The sequence below is a fragment of the Cuculus canorus genome, chromosome 1 (assembly GCF_017976375.1).
Source record: "Cuculus canorus isolate bCucCan1 chromosome 1, bCucCan1.pri, whole genome shotgun sequence".
Taxonomy (NCBI): domain Eukaryota; kingdom Metazoa; phylum Chordata; class Aves; order Cuculiformes; family Cuculidae; genus Cuculus; species Cuculus canorus.
Genome location: NC_071401.1, coordinates 83676051 through 83701932, shown reverse-complemented (window position 1 = coordinate 83701932; position 25882 = coordinate 83676051). Strand labels below are relative to the sequence as shown.

At 37.0% G+C, this 25882-nt stretch overlaps 1 protein-coding gene across 1 annotated transcript in view; it reads right to left on the bottom strand.

Moving 5' to 3' along the window:
• POLA1 (DNA polymerase alpha 1, catalytic subunit) overlaps window positions 1-25882 on the bottom strand; it is a 204912-nt gene that overhangs the window by 98848 nt on the left and 80182 nt on the right. The window contains exons 31-34 of the mRNA XM_054088003.1: window positions 24435-24566; window positions 22291-22465; window positions 14005-14186; window positions 12039-12170 (exon numbers count right to left, since the gene is read on the bottom strand). Coding sequence (XP_053943978.1) covers window positions 12039-12170; window positions 14005-14186; window positions 22291-22465; window positions 24435-24566 — 621 coding nt within the window. The remainder of the gene's footprint in view (window positions 1-12038; window positions 12171-14004; window positions 14187-22290; window positions 22466-24434; window positions 24567-25882) is intronic.

The following is a 25882-nucleotide window of genomic DNA, read 5'->3' as shown; positions in this document are numbered from 1 at the left end:
ACTAAAATGATCTGATATGCCATCATTTAAATATCATAAATGCCAAAAGTTACAGAAACTGCCTAAAGACAGATGGATATTTAGCCTTAACATTTCCAGCATCAAGACTAGACTCTTGCGGGGCTTTGTACACTGGCAGATTTCTTGTTTCTCATTTTTCAGCAGACAGTCCTCAAGCAGAACAGAGGGCACACTTTATAGTTTATCACGTTTCTAACCAATGACATTTTCCAAACATCTACTCCATCACCTTCTGCCAGCAAGAAAATGCTCCAACATACCAGTTTCAAAGTTGAAGTGTGCCTTAAGAGTTCCAAAAAATTTAAGAGACCTAAAAAGCAAAATTCCTTTGTTAATATTGCTAATTGGACATAACTGGAATGTCCTAAAAACAACTAAGTCTACTAGAAGAATTAATATGAAGAAGCTACCATAGGCAGCAGAAGAGGTCTATCTTGCATTTTCTTTCACTAACCTGTTTGATTATTTTAAGGATGTCAAGCTGCCTCTGCTTTTGACTCAAAAGGCCTTTCCTATTGAAAAGCAGTTTTTAACAGCCTCTTAAGTGCTGTATCATGTTTGATCCGTTCCAGATGGTTCAGCGTCTCATGACTAGAGGATAAAGAGAAAGTGGAAAAATTTGTAGCTAGAGAATTACCTGCAATTAAGATGAATGTGGAGAGGAGAGGAAGAAAAAAGATCTGTCTAGACACCTTTTTTTTTCCTGGAAAAAGAACTGGCCTGTAATCACACTGACTCCTTCAACTCATGAGACTAAGCGTTAGTTCTGATGCTGGCTTCTCATGCACAGACTTGTGTCTAGAAGGGTACTGGTTCAATTTACATAAAAATTAAATTTATTTCCCATTATGAAAGCTTCTCATCATTCCTACACTTTCCTCATTTTCACTGCCATCTCAGATGCTCTTCAAAAATGGGTATTTGCTCCTCAAGCTTTTTTATGAATGACACCTCATTACTGAGTGGCACCTTGCCACTACCCTTGTGAAGTCCTTCATAAACTGTGTCAGCAGAAAAGGTCGAAAATAAAATTTTGGAGCAATCCCTGACCATTTCTTGGTAGATAATATAGGCTTGTTTGGTTAATTTTAAGTCCTTAAGGTGTCTAACTCACTCTTGTTACGAAGCCTCCAAACACAAGTCAGATCATGCAGAATTTTTAATTGTGATTTCCCTACAAGGTATTTCAGTCTCTTTCACCTAGGGAGTTCGGGAGGGAGCAGGGCAGTTCGACTCCAAAAGTACCTTATGTTACATCAGCCAGGAAACTCTCTCAAGGACCATATCACAATTCAGTTTATTCCATTATTGCTACTTCACTGATCGGGCAAAATAAAAACTAAAATTAACAAAGCCCTAACAAAGCGATCCCCAAAAGATTCTCCATTAAAGGAACAAGACAGTTTAAATACTGATCCCTCAACACAGAAAGAAAGAGAGAAAGCAGCAGGAGGGAGGGGGAATTGATTAACTGCTTCCTTCAAACAAGCATAAAACCAACATGCAAATACCAGTGTGAAAAAGCATCACCAAACTGCATGGACTACTGGAAGACAACCTAATGTTTCTAAAGAGCTGCATTAGTCTTAAATACCATTATTCACACACATACATCTATGTACATACCTGCACGTATACATAAAAAGAGAAATTCTACCAAATTCAAATCCTACATTCAATGTTTGTGCTTGATAGGCGGTCATATGAATCAGTAGCCTGGTATCTGCTAGTTCTATTGCAAGATCATCCAGCATGAATTGCCTCGGTATAAGAAAAAACATGTATTACCCAATAAAAATTATTACTGTAATTACAAAGTTCTTGCAGAAATCTAACGTTATATTCTGCAACAGAATTCAGCAAATGCCATTTTGTGCCTTTGTATTTTGGGGGGCTAGAGGGTACTGTGCTTTTAAACAATTCTGGCCCCTTTGTAGTACAGTCAAATGTTGCTTTGGATATTAAATTGAGAATTTATCTTAAATGGAAACAAACAACTTCGCTAAAAATTAGACATTTATGACTTGCAAATTACAGATACTAATTATTTTCAGTATATACAATTATGATATTCTCAAGAGGTATTAATTTTGGGACAGATGTGCTTTCATCATGTAATTTGGAAATTAAGTTACACTCTCACGTATGGGAACTCAGAAGTCTTGAATTTGTGTAAGGATAGGATTGACAGAGAGGAATTTTGTCTTGCTAATTTTCTCTCTCTCTCTCTGCACCCCCGCCCCTTTCTCTCTCTGATGAGAGTGTGGCCAGCAATCCTCACAGCTGGGTTGCCTTGCACTCAAAGGAATGGGGGCTGACTGCAGAGTTGATGAGGATACACTTCCATTTGACTCCACCTCCTATTTTGTCCTTTCAGATAATTCTTTCAAATTCAGTAACTTCTAAAAATGTAAAAAATAATTAAGACATACCAAGTGTAAAATACCATACAAGGCTAGATACTTCACATCCATGGCAGAGTGCAGAAATTAAGTGTTGCTAATGCAAATATGCTAAAAAAAGACATTAAAAAATATACAGAATCCAAATGGAAGGCATTAATACAGAAACTTCTATCAAATGAGGGAAGACTATTGCTACACGGACCATATCTTCCCTAGAAAAGGAAAGCATATTATTACAAAAATTCTCTCCAATGTGTGCATGTCCATAATGTTCAAAGATAGGGTGTGAAAAGTGATAAAGGAAAAGAGAACACAGGAAAGTTGCCATTTAAATAGACCTCCAGAATTATATTGCTGTTGAGCAGGTGTATTAATTAAAGAAATCCATTTTGGAGTTCATACGTTCTTGCTGCCCACATGTGAATTGTTGCCATCAACACAGAAGGGAAAAGACAAGGCAAAGAGAAGTCTTGTTTCTGGTCCAGTACAAAAATCAAACAGGAACTTCAGGCATGAAGATTTTGTTTATAATGTTCCACAGGAGGCTGAAGAGGAAGATAGGAGACATTCAAAGTATCTGCTACAATTCTGAAACTGAATTTTTTATTTTCAGATAGAATGAGTTCAGTCACTGCACAAACGTTTACGTCTAGAGATCTTCACTGAGAGTTGTGGATTTTTGATGCCTCTCTTACAGATGCCACTTACAAAGATAATGATTTCGTTCAGGAGAAAGGGAAAACACCTACTTGTCAAATTCTGCAGAGACTTAACTTTCATGTAGAAACCCGGTATACCTTTGGAAAAACCTCAGAAATGCTTCCTCTCATACATTTGAGGATTCAAAGCCTAACAGTCTACTAGGCCGAAGATGCTGGATAGCTGAAACTCTTCAGATGAAAGAAAGTGATTAAGACTGTCATGTAGCTGCTGCAACAGTTTTAGCAGGGCATTTTTCCCCCCCTCTTACAGGATGCTATAGCTCTGGGCAGACTGAAGAGACAATCTTCAGCGTAGCATGGAAATGGGGAGGGTAGGTTAATCTTTAACAGTGAAAGGGCCTTTAAAACAGTGTGCCATCACAGAAGACACTGGACTAACGCTCAGGCAGAGTTGCTAATTCACCAGGCTCAATTTGCCCCCCAAAAAAAGACAGTACAAAAACCCCATGTTCATGCGAATAAATACTAACACCATAGGTACTGGTGTAACTCATGTTCAGAAAAAAAAGTAGTCCTAAAGTCCATCAGTACGTGCCATTTAACGAAAAACAATCTAAAGACAAATCTACCCAACTTGACTGATGAACTCCAAGGACTCTTTACAGGGATCTACACATACAATGCTGCATATAGGCCAATATGTTTTGGAGCACAGCTTTACTATCTGACTACACAGTGGAATAAGGTTCCGCACTGAAATTACACTATTTCTCAAAGCACAAATACAAAGCAGTTTTCTTCTTAATGCCCAGTGATTAAAAAAAAACAAACCTAAAAATAATCCACTTGCACATATCCACCGAAGGAAATAATGGCACTCTGCAAAAAACCAGAGACCGTTTAGCATTTACAAGAACTTTACAAGAACTTGACTTCTGAACAAGACACAAGTGAAGCAAGTGCAACTCTTTTATGTAGCTATGTCTATTGTAATGCTATTCTGCCATTTTTTTCTAAAGATGGGAACATTCTCACTTAAAATGATGCGATATTTCTTTTGAATCTTAGACGATCCAAAACACCACTGGCTCTTTAAACTGTTTCTCTTAAACCAACCTGTAGAAGTACAAGTTTCATGAGTCAAGAGGAGCAACAAAGGTCAACTCTAGCACACCACAGGCTGCTAGAACTGACCCTGGTATCTCCTAGGATATGGGAAATCTCATAGGCAATTTGTTGTGTTATCTCTGTACAACTTGGAACTTCTCTTGGCCACTGTAAAAGAAAAATTACTAACTACCTAGAAGACTTTTTCAGCAAGGGGGCTGCCTTCCTCACCCCTACATACATGAAGACACAAAGGTAGAGGAGTTCAGCCAAACAGGGCTGCCCAGACTCTGAGAGTTTTGAGGTTTGTTTTTTTTTTTTTTCCACAGAGATGACTCACTTCCAGGAACTAGGCTGAAAGGTCTAAACTACCCATTTGATCTGTTTGATCCTCGAATGCTCACGTATTCATCCATTTTCTCTTGCTGCACCAAATACTAAGTAATACTGAGGTCTAAACAGTTGTTTAAATGAAGTTGAATATAAATCCTTAGAATAATCTTCTAACTACAAAGCTTCTATAAGATGGTATTTTGAATACTGGAATCTCTTATGTTGAGGAACACCTTATTTAATTTCTCTAAGAGTATTTTACCAAGAAACAAAGCGGTGACTAAACATTACTGGAATTATTTTTTTACAATTTTAACTGCTTTAAACTAGAAAATGAAAATAATTCTTTTAACATCTAAGAGTAGGAAAAAATAAAACACCTGCAAGTCCTACTCCACTATGCCAAGGAAAAGCATGCTGAGGAAAACACAGATGTAGTTTTTCATGTATGCCCTCTGCCACCTTCCTACCTACATGATTTTCGCATTCAAGAACCTTCAGGAATGTAGACTATGAAAGACAGCATCAAACAAAAATGTTTACAGAACAAGATAACTGCATAAAAAATATTTTAGTTTCCCAAATACTTTACAATTTATTTAAGCTTTCTTTTAAAGCTAACGGTAGGTTCATAATAAAAAAATAAGAAACTTCAGGATAGGTAACTTAGATTTCTTACAATGATTACAAAGCACTGTTCTTTTATATGGCCATTTAACTCCGAATGACCACAGATGGACCCATTTTGATTTTAGAAACCAGGCTTAAATCAAATAATTTTTACTTTCTAAAATCAGAGTTGGACCGTTTTCAGTATTTATTACTGACTTCTATGAAAACATTTCTAATAATCACATCATTTTTAGGTCATGAATGTCATGCTTTCTTGTGAGAAGAACCATGTCCAGTGAAAACATGGTCTCATCAGCTTCAGATTTTAACTTTGATTCTCCTGAAGGATGCAAGGTGCTTGGGCGCTGTCAGCATTGCTAGGTATGCATACATCAACTAACATCAAGTAGTCAAGGCCAACTGACCTTGTTGACTTGCGTCATCTCCCGGCAGGTCAGTTATAATGTTTTCTGTATTAAAAGTTTCTGTAGAATACTAGATTTAATCTGGTTTAATTAAGCTGCACTTAGAAGCTGCACTTCTAATTCTTGTCATCTCTCTATTGGCATCTTTCTCCATCAAAAATTTAAATTGAACATAACAAAAATCTAAACAAATTTAAAACAGCGCTTTCTAAAACTATTGTAATAATACGATAAACATTGTTCCTTTCAAGACCAGTGATTCGTCATAAATCCTCTTGTGATTCATGATTTATTAAAATAGTCTCAGAAGAAGCAAATCTTACAAAGTTATATAGCATCCATAGCACTTCTGTCAATTCAAAGTATTCAAAGAAGGGCACATTTGCTCACTCTCAAAATCGCTTGCTCAGTCACTACTAGTAATGCAGTTGTGGCAGACCTCTTCACAGGCTGCTCAGGCTTGCCCAAGATTTAAAATTCTTGGCTACAGAAACCTCCTAACAAATACTGCTACTGGCACACCAAAGCTACATACTTTGTAATCAGTTTAAAGCCAGATCAGATACACAGAGCTGCAACTATCCCTCTGTACTGCAGCACAAACTTGCTCTCCAAGCATTGCCAAAATTCATCATTGCTTCGACTGGGGCAGTAGATCAGTTCCAACAGAGTACCTTCAAAGACAGTGCTTTCTGTAATCCTCTGAAGACTGCAACATCTTGTTATTAGACAAGTGATTCAATCACCTAGGTAAACATTACACACTTGGTGGCAATCATAACTGTGACCATATTTACCTCTAGGCACACTTCCTGTAACATGATCTTCACAATACGGCCATTTATAAGCCTAAGAAGACAAATTATTGTGATAATAAGCCTTACATTCCTGTATTCTACCTACAGAGGAAATTGCAAAGTTAGTTTTGCTTAATTGAAGCAATCCCCATTTGTTAGAACCTGTTCAACACGGTTGCCAGAGTGGGGAGCCTTTTCTACAATGAGCTGAGAGAGATACCTGGTGTCATTAAGAGTCTTCTCTGGTAAAGTACCAGGCTGTGGACTAAGTGCTAGGAAGAATCAAACCAACAGCAGACACTACCCCTTTGTGGATGTTGACTTGTTCTCAGCAGCTAAAATTCGGAGTGCAGAAAGTCACACACAGCCTCATCACTCAAGACTGAGTTACACTCAGTCTCATGAGCGAGACGGATGCATGTCCGTCATAGCTAGTAAAATCCAATGAAGAGAGTTAAAGCTTTTGTAAAGACATATCGATCAGTACTTTGAAACACTTGACTAAAAATCATATTGATGCTGTAAGGCTAAAACAAACAATTCCTTTACAGGGCAGATCATGGTGAAGTTGCAGTAATAGTGAATCAATTCCAGTTAATAGAAGCTATGAGTGCTGTGACAAATAACTGCTTACTCACCTCCAAAATGCACTACACACAGTGACCAATGGGTTATCTTTTACTATGCAATAAACAAATTATATCAGCAAAGGTAGATGTATAATGCTTTCATGTGGTAGAATACTGACCGCTCTGTTCAATAAATAAATCAAGATATTTCCAATTTCCTCTTGGTTAACCAAAACATGATTCCAAATGCAACCCATTTGTGAACATCAATCAAGGAGAGAATCAGAAAATGATGCTGAGGAGGCGAGGAGAAAACTCTTGATAAACTGATGGCAGCCTTTCTTCCCTCTCTTGGGTCCCCAGTAAACTGTGAATGGAATCACATTAATCTTTTATCTTTCACGCCAATTGCTTTCTACTCTGCTTTGACTTGGAAGCTTCCAGCACTAAAAATAAAAATCTCTGTTTCTGTATGTATAAACCAAAACAACAGTGATACAAGTTCAAACTTGGAAAAGACTCAGAATCCCATTTCCACACAAACAGGAAGAACTCAAAATAATCACTGGAGTTAATCTGATGGCATCAACTGGCGGCGTGATTCCTTCTATTTTCTGGCCCTAACTACTCTTCACCACTGGCCCATATACTTCTAGTACTATTAGCACAATGATAAATAAAATATTGTACTACTGCCACTACTACGCACCTTTCCCTCTCACCAAAGAAACTTCTTACCCACCAAACAAACAAAGCCTTCAATATATGACTATTGTGAGAACGTGATTACAAAAGTCATCACCATCATCTACAATCATATTTTCACCTGTTCATGTGGTGTACACCTGTGGGTTGCTGGCAATACACTTGATTGCAGTGTGGGAGATTCCAGGTTCACAACAAGCCCTGTCATCTTCGTTCTCTTAAGCGAATATGTCATGCAATCCCAAAACCTGTGTGAACGCTATTGCCTCTTATAGTATTATCTTGGTTACAAATATTTTACCTTCTTAAGTGCATAAAATACTAATGCAAAACCCAAGAACACATATACAATGGCCAGAACGGCTACACACACACACACATATATGTAAGTGAGAAATAATAATGCAAAGATCTTAAAAAGTGTACCAACATGGTTTTATACTGTGATCAAACAGTAGACTCCCCACCACAGCTAAGAAATGAGAAATTTTGAGGGCTATTGAACACTGAATTTTCACAGCTGAACAGTATAAAGTTACATAGCACTGTTCAATAGCCTTCAAACTCCCTTCTGCCTGTGGGTTACAGCGGTCCAGTAGAAAGAGGCAGTAAAATAGAAACAGTGCAATACACACATGAAAAGCACAAAAAGATCTAAAGATGCCATACACTATTAACTAGACAGCATACAAAGAGCACCTCTATAAATATAGGTTTTAGCCTATAAATACACCAGTAAGAATACCACAGGTGTATATTTAAACCCAATAATTAAAAACTGCTGCTTCAGGGACAAGAATCTCCCAGTCCAACCAGTTCAGTATGCATTTTATTACTGCTCAGATGGCACATACAGCAAGCAGAGTTTTTTTTATTCGGTTCTCTTTAGCTGGCAAAACTAAAACCTCAAGAGTCGAGTAAGATTCATTTTGTAGATGTGAACACTGATTTTTACAGAGCTTTTGAAAACGGCATCGACAAGTTGGCATTTATTTACCAAGTGCTCAAAAAGGAGCATTTGAATATTCTAGTGGGAAACACAAACCAGCTTCCATCATAATAATTACATTCACTAAGTATAAATGAAACCACACCCTCCTTATGCACCAAAGTTGGTCAGTTTTCCATTTATGCTTGGATATTTCAGCTTTCACCCACTCTACAGCATGGATGTTTCATTGATGGCTGAGGGTAACACTTCAAAAATGAACTAGCTAAACAAACTTCCCAGCAGTACTTGACAGAGCTACACCTATTCTTCCCCATTTCCAAAGCAGTACAGAATTAATTACCAGTTCTATGGATCTATTGTAAGTATAATAGACTAAAGAGCTATCACAGACACATTTATTGTAAAAGCACAATCCCAAGAGTGTCTAGTAGAGGGCCAAAACGATTAACACAAATGCTTTGTCAGATCAAAGATAAAACCTGCACCGCCCAATTGAGGAATGAATTAGAACAGTGGGTTATCTTTCAAATTAACCAGGGCAGTTAGTGAGGAAAATTTCATGAAAGTGTAATTCTTAGCCTTTGTGAATCCACACAGCAGGCATTCTGCCAGCTGACAAGATGATGAAATTTTCATGCTTAAAAAAGCCCTCTTCATTTCCCAATTTAGATTAGCTAGCGTTTCTCTCTCTTTTCATCTATTTGCTCTTCTAAAGCAGAATTAAAAAAAAAAAAAAAGCAGCACACAACAGGATCAATCTCTCACAGAAGAATACATTTCTGCAAAGAAATAAAATCTTTGCATGTCATTTTTTAGACATATTTACAGTTAGAAATAAGATTATAAAAATTGATATTGTTAATACCATTAAGATATCCACAAATACCGGAGCAATGGTAGAAACGTTTTGGACGACAGATATAAAACATTACAGTGTTTAATGGCAAAAAATTACTGCGAAAACAGAAAAATTTATTTACAGGAGAGTAATTCACGGAAACAATGGGATTGTAGGAGGCTTACAAATTTCTATTTACACACTTACATTTGCATCTTTTTAAAGGAAAGAAGTATACCACCATTGTATTTATTTATTTATCAGCTTCATGTGCCAAAAAGGGTAAGTAGATTTTTCCACTTTTAGGTTTTACGGCACTCCCTCCCACCCCTAAATTTACACAGCTACATACAAAAGCTTTTCAGTATAATAAAGGGAACCATATGCAATGATCATAAACTCTAAATAAAAAATTATCTAAAGCTCAGTGAAAAGAAGTTAAGCTTATTCATTTCAGTGAGCTCTGGATCAGGCTGAAAGGTTCTTGATTCAGTTTCACATTTTATGGTTGTGTATTATGTGATATTTGACCAACACACAAACAGTAATTCACCACAAAGAAAAACTGACTTAATTGAATAAGTTAGACAATTTATTTGTCTATTTTAAATTGATATTTCTGCGCATTTTGGATGAAGCCAGTAAAATAGGAGACTGTTAAAGAAGCATCTCAAAGTTCCACCAAATGTTTTCCTAGACACTTCTTTGCCCATACCACTTCTGAGTGTGTCTTTATAGTTTATAGGATTATACATATTAGTGCAAACACTCATTTGATGAATTTAAACTCCAGCTGTTATACAGTCACTACAAGTACTTGATGAAAGGAATAGACTAAAACTCACAGCATCTGCTTTTCTAAGAGCTAAGAGGACAAGAAGTTCACTTGCCCAGCTCTGTGAAAAGCCCTTTTTAAAAATGAACGTTATTGTGCAACTTGGAAATTACTTTTTACAATAAAATATCCTTACATTTCCAGAGTCTGAATGTATTCCACAGTCAAAAAGTAGTTTATTACAGTAGTATATTATCATAGCTAACTGGGTTAGAAGCAAATTCTCAATACTAAAAATATAACTGGGTTTATAAAGCTTTTCCTTGTGAGGAAAAATAAATTTCTTTGAAGGACACTTCATTATCCTATATACCGCGTAATAAGATACTTAATAGATTTTAATACAATGTAAGCAGATGGCAGTGTTCAGTATTCAAACATTTCAGAGTTTGGTTCAGAGCTTGGTCTTAAAAGGAAAAAGAAAGGAGAGGACAGAGCAAAATACTACACCACTGTTTGTTCTCATCAGTAACTTTTTTCCTCCCCTTAAATGTTCAAGTTTACTATTGCACATTTTATGCATGTTTTCTAGCACTTTATATGCCAGAAGTCACTTAGCATGTGGCATTGTGTATTATCATAACATACATGTTTTAATTCTAAAAAAGGTAACCAGAAGGAACATAATACTAATATAATATAATATAATATAATAGAATAGAATAGAATAGAATAGAATATAATATTTGAAAGGTAATTTTGCAGCCAGTTGGACTTCACAATAAAGTAACATGAAATCTTGCATTTTGGTGATTTCACCTGCCCAAGTCATCCACCTTTAACTTCAACAGAAAGGAACAATATATCCTACCTTGTGAAATACTATCTGAATTTAAATACTCTAAGAAAGTTTTGTGTTCCTTTAGATACAAAGGCCTTCAAAGAAGTATTTATACGTTCAGAAATCACCACATTTCCAGAAGAGAGCTTGGAAAACACTTACCCACAGTTGCAATAAAAACTACTACAGAAGCAAGATAACACAAAATGCACACCTAGTACTTCCATATGCTTCCAGCATATTAGAGATGCAAAATATATTAACATAATTTAAAAAATACGGTGGCTTTTTTCCTAACCAGTCAACACTCTGGACAATGCAAAGATAGGGCATTTCAAATATAACCCAGGTTTTGTCCTCACAATGACATACAAAGATAGCCACTACCGCTGGCACTTTGGATTTCCTGCACTGCTCCCCAAAATTATTTAATTCTATCAAATTAATTAAACTTCCCATCCTTCTCCTCTTCTTTCCCCTCCTAGTCATTACAAAGAATGATTCATAGCATTTACCATCTCATTGTCTTTTAAGGAATTTTTACAAAGCTACGTTCAGTTTTCTTTTTCACAATGTAACACAATATACATCAATTCACGCTGGAGAAAGAGAATCAGATTTCAATTACATAAGAAATTGATATCTGCATATTTGATAAGCTTCATAGATTTTCTCAAAATCATTAATATAATCAGATCTGCACTTCTTAGTCTAGAAATCTGGAAAACTGTGAGCTACTACACCAGTAATAATGCTAACACACAGTTAGAAAAAGTTAAATATATCTGCCTTGACCTGAGGGTGAACTGAGAAACCAAACATTCTAAACTAGATTTTGAAATCATTAATTGATTGTTTTATTTTCATAAAGCTGGGGTTTGACATTACATGCTGTTATTTTGGAGTACAAAAAGAAATGTAACGTGACAGTCACTAAAAACTCAACACCACTTGGAAAACTCATTTCATATGGCAGAGTACTTTCTGAATACTTACATTGTAGTATTTTCTGATGTAGCGTCTAATATCCAACAGTAATTTGTTGTTCATTTGAACCACAGAGTTGAAAGGAGGCTCTCCACATTCAGTCTTACTGCACCTTTGCAAGCTTGGTTCAATAAATCGCCCCTGAAAAGCAAAGTGTAAAAACAGCACGCATCACTACAACAGATGACTGTAGCAGAAGTTATCACAGGAATTTAGGTATAATACATATTCTTAAAAAAGAATAGTCTTAAAGGGCCTCTAATATCTAGGCCTGCTTTCTTCCCATCACAGTTGGCCACATCCAGGCAAAGCCCTCTGACCTACAGTTTTCCCATTCTCCTCTTAATGAAACGTCTGTTGGAGAACATGCTTCTTCACTTGCTGCAAGTTTAAGCATTCAAAAAATGATGTTGAGCAAAGAAATTAATCTGTGGACAAATCACACCCCCCTGCCTCCCCACAAACAACACAGTTTTATTGTTTTATCAGGGACATCAAAGTTCTGCCCAAGCTCACTGATAACAACCATTGAAATCAACCTTACACATATAATACCTTTATGAAATTACCAACAAGGTTGCAGAGACAAATCTCATTAAATAAAAACATGATCACCTTCTATTTTTCCCAGCTACAAAGAATAGCTCTTACAGTTTTACGCCATCTCATTCCCCTTACTTCCAAAACCTTCTGAATACCCAATATTAAATCTGGAAGTGACATGTGAACAGCTGAACTTAAGTTGGTAGGAGAATTCTCATTTAAAAAAGAACAACGTGGTAGGTTGGCTACAGTTATACAACTTCCAGAAAACTTTCTTTCAAGGGAAGACATAGCTTTTGTGGGACATCTTGGCTAAACCTCCACCCACAACACTAAGTAATCCCAGGTGGAAGAGAGGGATTTTAATTTTTTTGGTTCACAGGTATCTTTGTTGTTTGATGAGTTTTGCATTGGATTTTTTGGGGGGTGGTGGTATTTTTGGGGGTGGGTGGGGCGGGGCAGCAAAGGGTGTTGGTTGTTCTGATTTTGTTTTCTTTTTTTTTTTTTTTTTCTTTCTTTTTTTAAGGAGTTTGACATCCACTTTTCTCCAGTTGGCCCATCTGCAAGTTGTCAAGCCTACACGCAATTAACTATCTTATTTACAGCTGTAATGAACAAAAGTCAAGGATTCACAAAGTATTACTCGATTTTTGTGCCTTTTCCTCTTACTTGATTCCAAAGACTGCTTTATTTTGATTCACAAAAATGCAAAACATCTGCTGTTTGTCCAAATTAACTTAAAATAATTACTTTTAATTTAGATAAAAGATTTATTTGCTTTCAGCTTCAAGGTTTTCACTACTCCAAAGCTCGCTAATTTGCCAATGACTAGTACATACATAACATTGCTGTAGAGTTAAATACTTGGCCCTATTTCAAGTTGTGTTCCAAGGTCAGAGATACATTATTTGGCAGAACTTCACAACAAGAATGTACTCTTATGACTTTTTATGTTCAATACACAAAGACGGAAGGAGAGATAACACAGAAAAACCTTACTGTTAAGAAGGGAGGTGGGATGCAGCAAGATAAACACAACTTTCAAAAACAGTTTGTTCCAATTAATATGATTTAGGATAAGAAATTGCCATCGCCACATGAAAGTTTCATTAAATAGAGAACTGGAAGTTACTAAGGTGTTAAGATAAGGATTCCTTAAAAAGTTATGCCAACAAACATTCACGGCTGTGGTCAAACAGATTAATGAAGCTAGGTAATCTCACACGTTCACAGTTGAAATGCAAAAATGGGAAAAATATTTCAGTACTATCCTTCCAGCAAATTTCAGTTCCAAAGCTATAAATAGCAGGACTCAAACAATATGGTATTTTCTCCTACATCATATGAATCCTATCTGAAAAGCCATTCTCTCTACAAGTATTTTTCTCCCTCACCGACAAATAGAAATGAAACAGAAAAACAAACAACTAACCGAACCATCAAAGACATTGTCATAAATATTTTCTGTTCCGCATTTGAGGCAGCAAAACTTGAATCTTTCACAATCCCTATATTTCTCCTCATCGGTGAGCTGAGCTGGGCCACCAACCAAGGCACCATTCTCCTCATCTTTATGGTAATGGTGATGGACTCTGAATTGGGAGGGATCCAGTCCTATTAATAAGAAACAAAAATTTCAAAAGACTAAGAGGTCAACCATGCAAGCAGACTCATTTTTCATATGCTCAGTGAAGCAGATTCAAAAGAAAGTTATAAAATGTAAATTCAGAAGCTGAAAATCTCTCCCTAGCAAAACTTCCGCTATAAAACATAAATACATTTTACAATTTTTAACCACGAATAAATGTCCATGAAACATGAAGATATCTTACTTATCTTCTTATGCAAGATTGCTTTATAAATAAAACAAGCACACTGCATTATCATGGGAGTATGCAACAGAACATTTTGTTTCTAAGGAAAGCACTCCTAACAGATGACTTTATTGTTATTTTCTTCTTAAGTTACACTGAAAATATTTCAATAAAAATGTGCATCGTTATTAAGAAACAGTCTTTAAATCAAAATGGCACCATTAAAACTGAAAACAGAGAATAAAAACCCCATTAAAGAAAGGCGGGTGCACTACTATTACCAACTCCTTCAAGTCCGTATACAACTGCCAACTCTGATTTCAATGCAGTGGTCGATTTCATTTTGGCTCAGTGGTTAACAGCATGTAGGTTTCAATCTAATGCAGTGGTTAAAATTCAGCAGCAGCATTTAAAACGGCAGCACTGGAGACAAAATGCTTCATTTTTGATTGCCAGAACTCAAGATTTTAAACAAATAAATACACAAAAGAGATCCTAAAAATACCGATTCAACCACAAATAAGTAAATAAGCAAGCAAGCACAAAGTTCACTGCTCTAGGAATAAGACTGCCAAAGTAAACTTAATAAAAATCCATGGGTTTTGTCACCCTTTGTCATGTGCAACCTTTTAAAATCCCATGTATCCCATTTACTGCTTTTTTTTTTTTTTGTAAACTCTAGCAAATAGCACATGCTAGGAAAAAAAAAACTAATCAAATTAAAATGGAGAAGAAAATGTTCCAAAAACTGTGGTTTAATGTATTACTAAGAATAAAAGTTCAAAGAGAAGCACTTTAAAAATATTTTTATCAGGGACTAATTAAGTCAAGTAACAGATTACCATGTATTACCCCAAATCTTCTGCAAATTTCTATAACAAATATTATAATTACCATAGAAAGAGCAAGACAGATCATAAACAGAGAGCAAAGCTAGATTTTACAGTTCTTCTTAACCTTACTATACAGCACTGGGAGACTTAAAAAAAATGTTTGGGTGCAATATTCAGTTAAACTATACAAATATTATCACACATATAAAACAGTTGTGTTATACAGGCAGATAGATTTTGCCACTACAGAAAAGATTCGAGTTGTGTGACTATTATTGCTATTCTGAATTTTTATTTTGGAACCATAAAACAAATTCAGGGACAAGCAAAAATTCCATTGCCAAGTAAGTTTATCTGGTTCTTTATAGAACAGGGATTTCACTAAAATTTAATCAATCTTCCCAATTTTAATTTTATCAAAAGAAAATAATGTCAGTGCATAAGGGTAACAATTCCCCTTCAAGAGGTTCTCAAACTTTTAATATAGTTCTCTACTATTCAATTAAAGGCAAAAGCAAACAAAGCAAAAAGCACTGCTAATAGCTTCCTTTGCCCTCTAATACATATGGTACCCTCCAGAAAAGGACTGAGTGGTTTTGTTTGGTTTTTTTTAAATTATTATTATTTTGGTAATACATTTGCTGTTTTAAAACACAAAGAGTATGTTCTGCAATACACAGGTAGTAGATAAGAGGTTTCAAAGAGGGTCTTGAATTTAGTATTAAGATTTTGCAAAAAATAACTAAGTATGCAATTCTCATTTGACTTTGAGCTTAGAATTGGAACAACAAATGATTGTTGCAACGGATACCATTAAAGTTCAGCCATAAATTCATCTTTGGCTGCTTTCCAGAGGAAAGTAGTTCACTAAATGAAAGATTAAAAAGAGATAAACTGTGGTCTTCATAAGACTCCAGTTTTCCAATATTCAGTCAACACCAGGGTAAGCAAATAAGCACCTGGACATTTGGTAATAGTTTAACAGAAATTAAAAAAAAAAGTTATCCATTGGAAAAATTTAAATCACACCTATCTCTGAACTTCCTTAGCTTTTTTTTGGCTGGAGAAAACAACAGGAAAAATATTGTGATGATTCAAGTATACATCTAACTTTTGGTGTGCAAACAGTCCCAGTGAAATCCCAGTGAAATTTCAGGAATAGTTAGTTAGTTCAATTAATCCATTTCAGCACACTAACTGGTATCCTCTCGGATCAGGTCAGACTGGTCGTATTGCTTTACCTGATAACAAATCAGGGAGCATCTGATGGGTGGAGGGAAAACTAGCATCTGGTTTTGGTAATTTTTAAAATTAACAGGATGGGACTAACGATGAACTAGGTTGAACTCTTTTTCCCATGACATCAAGAAAAATCAAAGGGATCTTGACTTACTCAAACATGAAAATCTTCAGGGCTATCATTAAATTACCTGCACTGCAGGTGAGCTTTTCTGCCTCACCAAAATAGCGAGGTTGCATGCAAGACAAAGAAAGGTAATACTAAAAACACATGTATGAACCTAGTGTGACAACAGTAATTAATGGAAGTAATTTCCAGACTTGTTCTGGAATTACTCAATGGAATTTATAAAACATTTACTAACTAGCCAGCAAAAGCAGCCAGCCTGGAAACTGAAAACAGGTCGAATAAATGTTACTAACGGCAGTATTTTTAAAATAACGCTTCTGCGTTTTTCCCTGTCTTTCCACACCCGCTCCTGTGCGTGCTCCCTGGACAGGGAGCCGGAGGCGGCACGCAGCGAGCCAGGATGGTCCCAGCGCCGGGGGACCGTGGGCGGGGGGTGCCCGCTCTCCCCGTGGAGCGGGAGGGGGAGGCTTTTCCATGGATTTCGCCCTAGCTAGTCGAGAAGCGCAGAAAGTTTCCTCTGCCCGGGAGGCAGGGAAACGGCATCCCCTGCTGCCACCCGGCGGCCGGCGCCGCGCAGCGCATCCCGGAGCATCCCTACCCGAGCCCCGGGCGGCCGGGAGGGCTCTGCCCTGCGCGAGAGAGCGCCTTCGTGTTTCTCGTTTCTTATTTCCCCTCCTGCGCTGCGAAGCCACCGTGTCTTCTGCGTGGGGTCCTCCAAGCAGTCTCCTGCGCAGGCAGAGTGCGCAACGTGCTTTAAGTCTCAGCTTCTCATATAGAAGCGGGTTTTTAGAGAATCGTAGGGATGGTGACTCAACCAACACTGAATCATAGAATCCCTAAGTTGGAAAAGACCTTTGAGATCATTGAGCTCAACCGTACCTGGCCACTATTAAACCATATCCCTTATCCACCCTGTCTACCCGTCTTTTAAACACCTCTAGTGATTTTTAAGCAGGTCTAGAGCACCTCAAAAAAACCTGCAGCAAAACTGGTACGCTTTAGGGTTTGTTACTGTATTGACATGGAGTTTTGCCGTCACTGTATCCTTTATTTCCAATGTTCTCCTCTCACTTCACTGCATAATGTGAGAAAACAAAATAATAATAAAAAAAGGACAGAATCTGATGTAATTCCTGAGGGCCCCAGGGAAAAGCACAACTGTCCTGGTTTATGTCAGGAGAGCCTGTCCAGTAGCTGCTAAATACAACATTAAAGGCAACTCATTAAATGATAAAGTAGGTCTTGCAACCCTGAAGACCAACTGTATCTCAGGCTGCATCAAAAGAAGCATGACCAGCAGGTCAAGGGAGGTGATTCTGCCCCTTTGCTCTGCCCTGGTGAGACCCCATCTGGAGTGTTGCATCCAGCTCTAGAGTCCTCAGCACAGGAAAGACATGGATCTGTTGGAGTGAGTCCAGAGGAAGCCACAAAGATGATCCAAGGGCTGGAGCATCTCCCGTATGAGGACAGGCTGAGAGAGTTGGACTTGTTCAGCCTACAGAGGAGAAGGCTCCTGGAGACCTTAGAGTGACCTTCCAGTACCAGAAGGGGCTACAGGAAAGCTGGGGAGGGACTCTTGATCAAGGATTGCAGTGATAGGGTAAGGGGTAATGTTTTTAAGCTGAAAGAGCAGAGATTTAGCCTATATATTAGGAAGAATTTTTTTCCTGTGAGGGTGGCAAGGTACTAGAACAAGCTGCCCAAAGAAGTTGTGGGTGCCCCATCCCTGGGAGGTGTTCAAGGTCAAGTTGGATGAGGCTTTGAGCAACCTGATCCAGTAGAAAGTGTCCCTGCCCATGGCAGGTGGGTTAGAACTGGATGACCTTTAAGGTCCCTTCCAACCCAAACCACTCTGTGATTCTATGAAAAAAAAATAAAAATAAAAAATGCCTTCTTATCTGGTGGTGGGTTTCCCTACAAGCAGCAGCCAACACGCAGACACTGGGGGCAAGGAAGAACCAGAACTGGGAAGTACTCAACGGCAAGCCTCATCAAGACCCAGAAATGACTCCTTAAAATTAGATAGCCTTCCTAAGAAATGCCCTAACACCAAGCAATTTGCACCAGTGTGCACATCCACCTGCAAGGCAGCAGCACACGTCTCTCTCAGAAGACCATAGCACAATCTAGGACAACAGTCAGCAACTTCCATAATTTAGAAGAAATTACGTTAGACAGTAACAGCTACAAAACCCCCATGGTTAATGATTCTGCTTCCATAATGTCTAGATACTTTTGACAACACAAGGAACAGTACTTATCTATCAACAAAAATCCCTTACTTGAAAAATATTAAGAGAATTATCCTGCCAATGTGGCTCTTTTTGTTCAAAAGCTATAGGTATCCTCAGGGTGATGCAAGTAAAGTCTCTGAGCATTTAAGATCAGATTTACTGAATGATACTGCTGATCAGATTGCACACTTCAGTTAATTTCAGTAACCCTGACAATCCTCATCTTTTCCTCAAGAACTTGAAGAAAAAAAAGAGAGCGAATCAGTACATCCATGAGGTTCTCACTTTTAGGAACAACGAATTTCCATTTCTCAAAAGCTAGGCAGACTTCCTACTATGTCCAAAAACAAAAGGCAATTTTCAGCTTGATTTCATAGTGAATACATGTGATATTAAAGGAATTCTCTGCAATTTTTAGGTGTGGTTACTTGCTTTGTTCTTCAGTGTCTAAACCAGCTTAAAATAACTTGCTTCAAGCACAGACAGAACAAAGAATTCTTCATTATTTTGATGTTAGCCAAGTATCCCTAAGCAGGGATCAATTTTATCTACTCAGACTAACTTGGCAACACAGAATAGTTTGGGTCACAAGGGATCCTAAAGATCATCCGGTTCCAACCCGCTTGCCATGGGCAGGGGCACTTTCCATTAGGTCAGGTTGCTCAAAGCCCCATCCAACCAGGTCTTGAACACCTCCAGGGATGGGGCAGCCACGACTTCTCTGGAACTTCATGGGCATGTCCATGAAACATTCACCACACAAAGAGACTCTGCTATATATGAAACAGAGATCTTTTTTTCTGCAACCATTCCCCATATACAGAGGCGTACCCTATGTAACACAATAAATCAGAGTAGGCAGAAGACAACAAGTGCAATGAGAATACAACCAAGTTTTGGTCCACAGATATAACACTTACATATTCCCAAACCACCACCTTTCTTCAGAGCAGGAAAGCATGCTCTTTTGCAATGAGACAGGAAAAATTATAGGAATTTGGATGTGTAACATGATGAAAGAACTAAGAAAAAAAAAAAAGCCCAACATCAACAGAGAAAAGAGTTTTCATGTTCGCTTGTTCTAGCAAGCTAGACTCAAGTATCTCGTACATTTAAAACTACTTCCAATTTCTTTGAAACAAAGCCACTTGACTATCCCTCAAGTACTGTTGTAAAAGAGCTGTAAGAAAACTTCAGCTTGCACCAACTTATCTATGACTGATTAAATGCTGTATATAAAGACGTAAGTAGAGTAGAAGTTTTGAAAAAGACCTGACTTTACCTCCAAATTCAATGTAGGCATTCCCACAAAAACAAAGCTGGAGAAACAGCATTTTTACAGCACAGCAAGGTCAAAGTGAACGCATTTCAGACCTATGATTGTAATAGATATATACAGGTTTTCAGACTAACAATTGTGGACTATTAATAAACTCTCAGCTGCATGATGCTATTATAGACCATAAAAGAAATTTTCATCTTGAATGTACTATAGCGCAAAAAGCAGCATAGGCATTTGCAAACAGTACATGCTATCAAGTGGCACACAGTTCTTAAGATATGGGCACTTAATTTAGGTGCCTAAAGGGAGCCAGTCTTTTCTGAAAATCTGACCTGTTGTGAATGAGGAACAACTGTGAATTCAAGCCTAACTCCACAAGACTAACAATCTCTTCCAAGTAAAATAAATGAGCTTCAGAAATCTTTCCTGTCTTATATCTAAATGAAGTACAAGTTTACCGCCTATTTTAAACTGCTTCAACCTAACCAAAAGCGCTTGACCTTTTCAGTCAGGCATACCACATAGTCCACTCTGACATCAAGGGAAAGTTGTATATCAAGGCCCTGCCACACAAACAGAATGATTTGTATGGCCAGTCTGCATGTGTGAAGTAGGGCTGACACCTCTTCAAAGCACCAGAGCTGTTGATTACACACTGCAACATCAAATGCAAGCTATTTCTTGGAAGCAACCACATATGGTATGTGAGTACCCTGCTCATGCTCCCAGGAAAAGCAAAATTTGTGGATTTTTTGCTTTGTTGTGTTTTTTTTTCCACAGATAACTTGGAAATATAGATGGAAAAAGCTGCATATTATACAGATTGCCTTGGGAAATCAATAACTTTCATAGCTACTACCCTTTTTGAGAAGTAACAAGAAAGGAACTTACCCACACATATTTTAAGTAGAAACTGTGAGCTCACCACAAGCAGAACCTGCTGTTAGTAAGGAAGCTACAAAGATGCAGCATCCCAGGTGAACAGTTGTGACAGGCAACATGCTGCCGGGCTGGTCTTACATGACCAAATTCTGGATCTTGGCCATTATCTAAACACAAAATGCTGAGGACTAACTCTTCCTCTGAGCTTTCCAAAATTCTGAACAAAATAATTTCTGCAGGTCTGAATTTCCTGTAGACACGGGCACAGCATCAAACAGGAGATTATTAAACTGCCACAGTGCAACTCTGAGACAGTTTTCTTGTGGGAGAGGACAGGCTTTTCAAGAACTCAGCAGCCAGCAAGATTCACAACTTGTTCTGTGTCCTTGAGTAGTAATTTAAAAAATAATGAACTCAATGTGGGATACAAATAATATATTTTCTGTTTATCAGGGAGATCAATCATGTCTGTTGGCAAATCACTTTTAGGGAGGAAACCACACTAAAAGAATTACACACACAGCATTGTACTTTCATCGGAAGAGATTTGATAGAACTGTTAAAAATTTTTCAACACCTATACTTCTTTCTAGGTAAATGCCTAGGGAATGGAGAAGACACAGGAAATCGGAGCTGGGCAGAAAAATCTCTAATTCTAATTCCTCTGACAGTTTCTTCAGAGGAAAAAGAACTCTCGCAAGAGCAATTCCCTGTTGCTCATTTGAATAATAACTGCTGATTCTGTGGGTCACTACCATTACTCACAGTTTTTATAGCACTACTTAATTTTGATTACTTCATTTCTCCATATGGAGCAGGAAAACTGTTACAAAGGTTTTATGTTTCTGTTATCTAATAGGTCAGTTCTAGCAAACACAAGTCTTCACTTATCCCTATTAAAAATTTGTAACCATATGACTGGTTTCTCCCTAGGAAGATGCTAGAGATACTAAGATTTCTCCCTGGAAAAGTTCTAGTTCTGGATGTGCACTCCAGAACTACTTTGGTAACTTAAGAAAATCTCAAACACATGCAATCATACTGTCATTTATAAACAGCAAATTTTTGCAACTCTAAACAAGTATTAAGTTCATTTTAACAAGCTCGTTCTGAAAAATGATATTCTGCAACAGTCATGGAAATACACTCACAATCCAAGCTGCTTTCTATAGCCTGTGTAACACAAGCTATCGTTCATTGTAGAAAGATTGATTTTGGGAGGCACTTCTGTTACAAAACATACATTAACATTTCTCACTTTGTCTCTTGTAATTCTTTAAATAAACTGAATTTAGAATACTTACCTAACCATGTTGCAATAAGAACAGAATCAATTCCCTCTATGGGTTCACATATTCTGGCAACTACTGGATGTATTTGCTGTGACAGGTAGTACTGAGTATCAATAGTAAGATTGTCTTGCTTTTGCAACTGTTCTGGAGCATATGCTCGTTGGTTGGCACTGAGATCAGATCCATCCTGAGACAGGAAAAGTAAAATAAGTAAAAAAAGTAAGTTCCACATTCAGTCCATAAAGGATTAGGCTCCAAATATTATCCATTACTTCAATACAAAATTGTTACACAATCACTCTCTTTTGCTTGATTTATTATGCATCCAATACAAACCCAGCAGTAAGGGGAAAAAAAGCTGCATTGCTGATGCTGGCATCAACTATCAAGTTCAAGAATGTAAATCCAGCTTGTATTTTTGCAGCCTACACGTGCAAATCAGTAAGAGTAGACAGAGTAAACAGTCCCATCTGTCAATTCTGAAATGCACAATGAAAACACATTGTAACCATCAGCTCAGTTAAAAATACTCGGAGGGCATGCATTTTGGATTCACTTTGTACTAAACTAGCATTATCATTTTGCACAACAAGCAAATTCTGAGTCCTGGATATCAAAACAATATCTGTTTTGCTAGGAAATTTATGTTCTTTGATTCTATAAAAAAACAAATAGACGAATGGTCATAGAATGGACCATCATTCATTGGCATGTGAATAAATAACAGAGGCAATAGTACTTATTTGAAAGAGCAAATTCTGAAATATTCGGAAATACTGAAAGAAACACGAGGTGACGAGAAACATTCTTCTCCAACTTGAAAGAAAAAGATAAGGACAAAATAATTCAATTTGGGAAGGCAATAATTAAATTTAAAACAGTATTCATGGAGGAATTAAGCATCGACTCTAGGAAGATGGTACTCTTCTGAAAAATGCAACTCATATTCCCAGTCTGCAACCACAAAAGGAAATTTTATTTTTAATGTATGTCAAAAGCCTTAGAGCAGAACTAGAAGTAGTATTTTAGCAAGCATTCAGTAACAGAAGTAAACCTCAACAGGGATGCGATGGAAAGTACCACAGTTTATTTTTTGCTAAGTACAGTCTTTTTTTTTTTTACCCTCTTTACAGCAAAATAAAACTCAGGCATTAACATACGACACTTTCATTTTTCAGTTAAGATGAGCTATTGGCTTCAATAGAGTCAACAGCCACGGACTGAAAACCCATCACTTATAAAGACAGACTGCAAGCCATTGGTCCCTCCTACTCCTTTCAGACAACTTAGTATTCAGAACAAAATTAATTTGGGACTATTCAGCTCATCCAGCTGCTTTGCAAAAATAATTACAATGCAATTCCTTCAGCTCCCTTCTTTCAACAAGTACATTCTTCTCTTGTATTGTGCCACTGCTCACCCGTACCCATGGCTGAGCTCTCATAAGTCTTGGCAGCTTCGTCACGCCAGGCTAAAAACTCTCAATTAAATAAAACCCAGTATCTTTCAGTTTTTAACAACGAAGGAGCTGAAATACTGGTCCATTATAGAAGTCACATTGCCAAGTCCATCAGTTTGGCATAAGAGATCCCTTGGTCCATCTAATGTACACTTTTTTTCTTACTAGAAAATCCAAAGTGGAGTCTACATTTGTGAGATAATGATAAGCATTTATAGGAGAAACACCTGAAAACAGAAAGTTTCTCTAATCGCCCAATTTATCCAAGAAAGATACTGCTAGATCCAATGACTATGAATTGAAAAGACACAAGTTGAAGGCTGGAAATAACAATGACACTATTTAATCACCACCACTGATTAGCTTTCCAGAAATGACAGGTTCTTCACCACCAGAATTTTCTTCTCCTTAAAAAATGATGACTGGATAGTTTCCTTAAAAATAAGTTCTAGTTCCCAACAGAAATTACCTGAGGGACATTTTATCAGCCACTATATGGAAAGATTCAGATAAGCTGATCACAAAGGTTCTTTTAAGCTCTATAAAACTAAATTTAGTACAGGAAACTGTCTATTTTAAAATATAACATAGTCCCACTGCAAAGAAATGCCAAAACACTTCCATGAGTTTAGCTGGTTTTCTTTGCCACCTCTCAAAACAATATATAGCATGTAGCTATAAATAAAAACATTTTTACCTGACAAATGATATATGACACTGTGTCTCCTGCCTTCACCTTTCGGCCTCCTTGAGAGTTTATCCACATGGCAACATGCACATGTGGCAAGCTTTTTCTGTCAGGATAATCCTGTGGATCTTTTGTCAATGCCTGAGAGATCAAAAGGAAAAAGCAGAAATGTAACTATGAGGAAAGTTTTTACTTCAATGATGGACAACTCAAACTTTACAAGACAAGACTGCATAGTGATTATCTTCATCCATCTACTATTCACAAGTATATTTGCAAAACAAATGAGAAAGAACTAAAAATTGTAATGAAGGTATGTTCCTGACATTAAGGTCTAGATACCAGTCCTTCATACTTCAAAAATGTTATTATTAATAAAATGAGAGGATGCTTTTATAAATACCATCTCAAAAATGCATTACATAAAGGTACAACAGTTCAAACAGTTACAGATGTAACACAATTGTTTTAAAATTAAACTAAATTGAAGATGAAAACATTAGGCAACATACAAAAATACAGTCACAGATTACCCCCTCACCCCACAACACTTCAGGTCACAAAGGAAATATGAATATCAATTAGTTAAGTGTATTTAGAACCTTCAGAGTAAAAGGATACAACTGCATTTAAATATTTCCATGTCTCTCACATTACTGAGATTCCACAATGAGTTTTTTCTTTACACAAAATGCTACATTTAAATATTTACCAACATCTCAATTCTTAGCAACTTAGTACTGAAATAGATTATTTCATTTTTTCCAAAGTAGTAAAACAGAAGAACGCTCATTATTTAAAGTCAAAACTATTCCATAGATTTCTTTTATGGGCATACTAAGTACTCTTAGAATATCTGCAATGAGAACAGGCTTTTTTTTTAAATCAACTATAAAAATCAGTCATTTCTTTAATGCTCAAATGACAACTTGAACGCATGTCTAAACCAATCAATTAACACAGTCTTATAGAGCAGACAGATGCCTGGTTGGCAAAAGACAGAAACTTTGGATAGAGCAAATCTGGGAAATTTCTTCTACTAGAAGAATGAGAGGGACATGCAGTATCCTATTCATTAATGAAACACCACCCAACTAGTGCGGCTGGAGAGAAGCTTTTGAAATTGAAAATACAAATTTCATTAAGGATTCATAAAAATAAATCCAAACCACAACGCTGTTTGCTAAAACTCCTGTAGATAAAGCAGAGTATTTTACTTGCTGCAGTGAAGTCCTGAATGAGATCTCAAAATGACTACTAGCTTTCTTCTATGGAATTTTGAAGGGAAATAAACTAACAATACTATGCTTTTATATATTTTTCTAGAAAACAGAACATTTTATTCTTTTATACTATATTCTTCAGCTTATGTATTTTAAACCTCAGATATAAAATAACAACTCAGGAGTAAACTTCCCCTGAAAGCATGAGCTATCACGTCACTCTCAAAGTGCTGA